General features: G+C 41.9%; 1 protein-coding gene across 7 annotated transcripts in view; it reads left to right on the top strand.

The window, feature by feature from the left end:
* Positions 1-6: 6 nt before the first annotated feature.
* The window catches only part of RBBP6 (RB binding protein 6, ubiquitin ligase), a 30,657-nt gene continuing 24,663 nt past the window's right edge, over positions 7-6,000 (top strand). For all 7 annotated transcript variants that reach the window (XM_035339103.1, XM_035339100.1, XM_035339102.1 and 4 more), the window contains exon 1: positions 7-211. In XM_035339103.1, coding sequence (XP_035194994.1) covers positions 46-211 — 166 coding nt within the window. In that variant the 5' untranslated portion in view covers positions 7-45. The remainder of the gene's footprint in view (positions 212-6,000) is intronic.

The following is a 6,000-nucleotide window of genomic DNA, read 5'->3' as shown; positions in this document are numbered from 1 at the left end:
GCCGTGCCGCCGCCGGCCCGCAGCGGGCGCCGCCCGGGCCCAGCCATGTCGTGCGTGCACTACAAGTTCTCGTCCAAGCTCAACTATGACACGGTCACCTTCGACGGTCTCCACATCTCCCTGTGCGACCTCAAGCGCCAGATCATGGCCCGCGAGAAGCTGAAGGCGGCCGACTGCGACCTGCAGATCACCAACGCCCAGACCAAAGAAGGTGCGTGGGGCGCCGGGGTTCGGCCCGGGGCTCGGCGGGGCACGAGCGGAGCGCGGCAGGGCCCAGCTCGGCAGCCGCGGCCTGGATGGAGGCCGCTGCCCTGACAGCTCCGTGCTGGGCGTGGGGGGACGCGGGGTTGGTGCGCCCACGTAGCGCCCAAACGGGTTTTGGGGCCTTGGGGTCCCTCGAACTCTTCTAGCTTGAACAATTAGGAAACGCGGGAGGGCAACTGCTCGTGGCAAATTTGCCAGGTTTATTTGAAATTTGATGGAGAAAGCTGAAAGCGATAAAAATAGGACAGATGGGTACTGTATTTGAAGAATAAAAACTGGGTTTGGTGACTTCCACGTACTCCAACGTCTTGGAAAATCGGCGTTGTGGCCGTTTTGGAAACGGCTGGCTCCCAATGTCTTCTGTTAAGAGGGTTCCTGTGACCATCAGCTTCACAGACCCTTAAAAACCATTTCACCCACAAGCGTTCTCTGTATGTAAACTATGCTTTGGAATTTCCTGTTAATGCAACCTGTTTTTTCACCAACTACATTGTCATTCAAATGCTATTGAGCATGGTGTCATCATTCGCTTGTAACTTTTTTTTCCTGGTTCCACTTACCGTGTTGGGACACTGGTGAAGGGTGATGGCACAGCGCTTACAGAGAGCGTAATCAGAAATTCTTGGAAATGTCATAAATTCTAATATGGTGCTCAATTGTCAGTGATGATAAAGCTTTTATATTGCCTAGTATGATACTTCAGTTTATAGTGGTGATCTGCCATCTTGATAAGTTTGGGTGCGATTAAAGACTTTGGGATGTCACTTTAAAGAAATAAACAGAATTCTGAAATGTTTTCATTTCTCAAAAATGTGTATTAGTTTTTTTCCTTCTCCTGTTTCACAGAGTAAAATTCAAGTTGGGTAATATGTATGTACACTGCAGTAACTGTAGCTTCAACCCTAGCCTTTAAAGTGATTGGACTTAAAGCTCGCTGATTGTCTACAAATATTTTAAAAACATATATATTCAGGAGGATGTCTGTAAGTGGACTTAACAGCACAGTGTTCAGGGGCTGCTGATGGATTTTGTGGTATTGCATGACACGTAGGTAGATACATTTCAGAAGTCCTGATTTTATTTTTTTATAGTAGTATTGAATAAAATTGTCAAACCTTGTGGAAAATGTTTAATTTGTTTTAAGGGTTTTGCTGCAGGAGGGTCTCTAAACTTTGTCTGCAGTTGCTAATGTAAGTTTCACAAATACTGGCGGGCTGACTGGCCAGCTGTCTGCAGTCACACGTGTAATAGTTGGGTCTGTGTGAATCAGCCTGAAAGGCAGGATGTTGGATGGGAACATTGTGATGGAGCCCAATTACTACCGGGCGAGGGGGGCCTCTTAAAAAAGTTTGTTTTTAAAGCCTTGTTCTCGTGCATGCCAGAATCCTGGGAAGAAAGTATCTGCCTCAGTAGGTTACAATGTTAAGTGCAGTGTTGCCTAAAGATGGAGGTAAAGCTTATCTCTTACAGAGCATCACTCATTTAAGGGCAGTAAGATCCTCTTCCAGGTGCCTTGTGTTGCTCTTAGACCGTTGCAATTTTTTTTTTAAATAAGTTGTAAACTTGGTGTATTAGCAGCATGGGTACTTACTGAAGTTCTTGTAAGGGTGATTTCCACTTTAAAAAAAGAAAAAGGAAGTTGGAAACATCAATTTTTACTACTTGGACGTAGATATTTAAACACGTTCAAAGATAAAGGAAAAATTAAATTAGGACTTCTGCCTAAATGCCATGTCTGGAGTTCTTACATCTGGATGTAAAGCACTGGCTTCTTAACGCCTTCTGTCTGTGTAGGAGTTCTGACATGTTAAACTGACATTGGAAAGAACAAAGTGAAACCTACGAATTGTCTACTTGTTCAGGTGTTTCAGAATTCTCTGACCTTTCAAAATGCAGGAACTGTTACTTCTCATAGTGGAATTCTAGTAATCGAAGGAATGCTAGTATAAGCTGGAAGTAAACAGGAACTTAAGTAGCAGTGGAAAAAATAAGACCTGATGAACTCTTTCAGAGGCTGGGAAGGCAAAAAGGGTGGTGGGGACCCATTTCAAAAAAAAAAAAAAAAAAAAAAGGCCTGTTCTTAAGAATGAGTATTTAAATGTGACTCCTCTTTGATCTGAATTTGATCACCATCTTTTAGATATTCTCACAATATCTGCACTTTTTGTGGAAAAACTGCAAGCTTTAGAACTTTTGGTTCTTGAGTCTTTTTCTGCCCTAAAGCATTCTGACTCAAAAACACTTGGAGAAGGTGTAAGGAAAGCATTCGTATCTGGCAGAATAAATTTAAAAAATATTAACGCTCAACTGGTCGTGGCGAGATGAAGAGTTTTAAGGAAGAATACTGTTTTTAAAAGACTGTCTTGAACTGGGGACTTGCATGAGTTTGTTGTTGCAGCCTGCACTTGACAGCTTTACTAATACCCAATGTGATGTCTTAAAACTCATGCTAACTCCAAAATCACTTGGTCTCGCTGCTGATGTTTCTGCTGAAAGGTCAACAATATGCAAACTTAGCACTTCAGATCAGATGTTTTAAGCAACTTTTAAACCTTGTCCTTCAGTGTACAAGTTTACATTGCAGTGCTAGTATCAGGGATTGCTTTGGTTACACCTCAGTGCAATTAGTTCTTGGGCTGCCACGCAGTGTTACTATGCAGAGCCTTCAGAGAAGATGTAGAGTTCCCGGTTTCCCTGGTGAAGCTGAGAGTAAGTCATGTACCTATTCAAAAACTGTGGTGGAGCTTGGATGCAGTGCCAGTCTGGGAGCCAGCTGCTTGAACTCTGTCACCAGCAGGTTTGGGATCCATCCTCCTTGGGAGCATGGAGGCAGCTGGATTATTGTCCCTTTGCCAAGCGCTTAAGGCAGGCTCAGTCTGGTCGATCTTCACCTCATCTCCAGCATTGCTTCCACTTCCACCAGTCACAGGCTGAAGTGGCACTTGATGCCCCCAAGGTGTTAAGGCTTCAGACAGTCAGTATGGTCAGGTTAACGACAGAAAGTTTGTTAGATTTTATCAGTTCGTTATTAAGCAGAGCTTAGATGCCTAGCAAAGGTGGTTTCACCTATAGGGTTGCTTTCTAGTGATGTTCTTGAAGAGCATGTGTGCTTCATCCAGGTGAAAATACTTCTCTACGTAGCGCTCACAAGATGCTTTTTGCAGTCCTGCCAAGACTCAACATGGTGGGTTAAAACAGGCCATAAAATCCAGAATGAACTTTGTAGAGTAACTTCTTCGTAGTATACATTTGATGCACATTATTAAAACCATCCAATTTTCACAATTTTATACTATTTTTGCAGGAAGGTCACAGACATGCAGGTTTTGAATTGAGATTTCTACACAGGTATGAGGCAGCAAATCAGTTACTTTTTTTTAACTTGTTTGCCTCCGTTCCTTGAAACTTTTCTTTCCCTTGTCTCTTTCAAGTATACTGTTTTCTTACAAAAGATACAGCAATTTTTACACTGTTACGCCTCTTCTGCTTAATTTAACATCCATTTTTTTCCTGTGTTTTTACAAGCTTTCTGTACTAATGGAATCCATATTTTTAATCACAGGTCAGGCTGATGAAAGCCCAGTAGCCAGTTACTGGCTGGCACCATCAGTAGAACAAGTTTTGTACCGTAAGAGAATAGGAAGCAACAGAACGGTCACCTCCTGCTTTGCTGAATGCTTCTGCTCGAGCTCTGCTTGGACAAGTGTGAAAAGTGGCCTTGTTGAGTGTGATCTCACCGCTCCTTTTGCAGATGTCCCGTCACGTGGGGGGGGGCAGGGTCTGCAGAGTGACACTATTTTGCAGATCCTGGGACTTGCCAAGTCCCTGCTCGGGGATATTTTGCTGCCCATGGGGACCAAGCTTCTGCTGGGAGATGCCAGTTTAGTCTTAGAGCTGTTAGACTAAGCTGGCATCTGTTAAATTCAAATTAGGCAAACAAGTTTCCAGAGACTTCAAGAATAGCCCTTCAGCTTTAGCCCTCGTCCAATTTTAAAATAAATTAAGTTTTTACTTTGCATTGTTTTACTTCACTTTTATTAAAATTTCATCACCAAAATGCATTCAAATAGTTAAGGCAAAGGAAAAATAAACGTACTAGAGCCAAGTGGATTGGGGTCCTCTCACGGAGGTAACGCAGCTATGCACTCTGCTGTATGTAATCACTTCCACAAATTCTCTGTCTCAAGCAAATTGGATCATTTTAATTACTAAATACCAATAAGTGTCTTATACAAATAAAGTCTTTCCCTCACGAGGAATTATATCTCTTCTGTTGATCATTTTAAATATGTAATAAAAGCACAGATTAACATTTAAAGTAAATTCATTCTTACATCATTTTGTTCCCGGGTGGCTGGAGCTTTTTCTTCAATGCACACTTAACATGCAGACTGAAAGCAAGGAAATTTATGTACGCACACGAGGACAGCTTATTCAGAAGGCAAATGTTAATGCATCTCTTCTAAGGGTCAATAGATTTTCACAGAATACTAAAAGACGACTTGTTCATCTGTACCATACGCGTTTTATGCTTGTTTGAATTGGCCTGTCTGCAAGCTTGTTTAATTTGTGAATAAATCCCTTGGCTATAGGAGACAATAGTTTACAGACCCAACAGACTTACAGTGGGAACAGAAATGCAGCATGTTTTCACTGTTAAGGAAGAACAGATATTTTAAAAAATGCACAAGTTTTCTACTAAAAGCATAAGTTCTCAAAGGAAGAATGTCTTTTTTTGGAATTACGGCTGTTGTAATCTACTATGAAAGTGCAACAATTTAACATTTTTTACTTGTGAGCCTGAGAGTGGTAGATAAAAATTTCAACAACAGCTTTTCATAATACTCCTTGTCTACAGTGTCATGCACAAACAAAGCAGTATCTTTCCTGTGTTTCTTTCAGCTGATGTCCAGGCAGATGCAGCTGGGCTAGTCAGCTGTTCTCATGTTTACAGCGTAGGAGAGGTGCCAGTTGTAATCTTCTGCAGAACTTCCAAATTCTGCATGTGGTACAGGCAAAGCAAACTGTGATGTTCTTGTGGAGCCTCTGTTGCTTATCCTAGAGCTCTGAAGTCTTCATCCAGTGGCTTGTTTTCTAGAGCAGCAAGAATGCTGCACGTGGCATCATTCAGCAGGTAGAAACAGCTACTTTGGGAGCTGCAGCTCCCCTGATCTCGCAGTGTATCTAGGTCTCGGTATTCCTTGAACATCTACAGAAAGTCCTATTGCAGGCCCTTCTTGACAGCTAACTTTGTCATGGTTAGATTTTCCTTTTGAGAAGAGCTCTAGGGCTTGTTTTAGGATATATGACTTCTGTAAAAGCTCCTGTTTGCGTGGATTTCATTAGGAACTGTTTTCTCACACGGTTCTAAACTGTTGTGAAGTTCAGAGGAAATCTGCTGTTTGGTTCCCTTGGGGAAGATCAGGAATTAGTTTCAGCTAAAAGATTTCTCAGTTTTCTGTAGAAGTGTTTTGTCATCTGGAAATAGAGGTAACATTTTGATTTCAATGTTGAAGAAGTGATTCTCTGGTAGGTGTGTTTCAGTCTAAAGGAGACTTGTCTCTATGAAAAACATTCTGGAAAATGGAGTATAAATCATGAAATATTTTTATTTTGTGTTTGATCACTGGGAAAATTACCCTGACAGTGTGTGACTAGATACATGGTGTCTTTGGTTTTCATACCAAGGTTCTGATTCGGTCTGCGAAGGTAAGGGCTTTTAGTATTTAAAACCGT

Source organism: Oxyura jamaicensis, chromosome 14 (genome assembly GCF_011077185.1).
Source record: "Oxyura jamaicensis isolate SHBP4307 breed ruddy duck chromosome 14, BPBGC_Ojam_1.0, whole genome shotgun sequence".
NCBI classification, from domain to species: Eukaryota; Metazoa; Chordata; class Aves; order Anseriformes; family Anatidae; genus Oxyura; species Oxyura jamaicensis.
The sequence above is the reverse complement of the archived record's forward strand: the minus strand, read 5'-3'. Positions and strand labels throughout refer to the sequence as shown.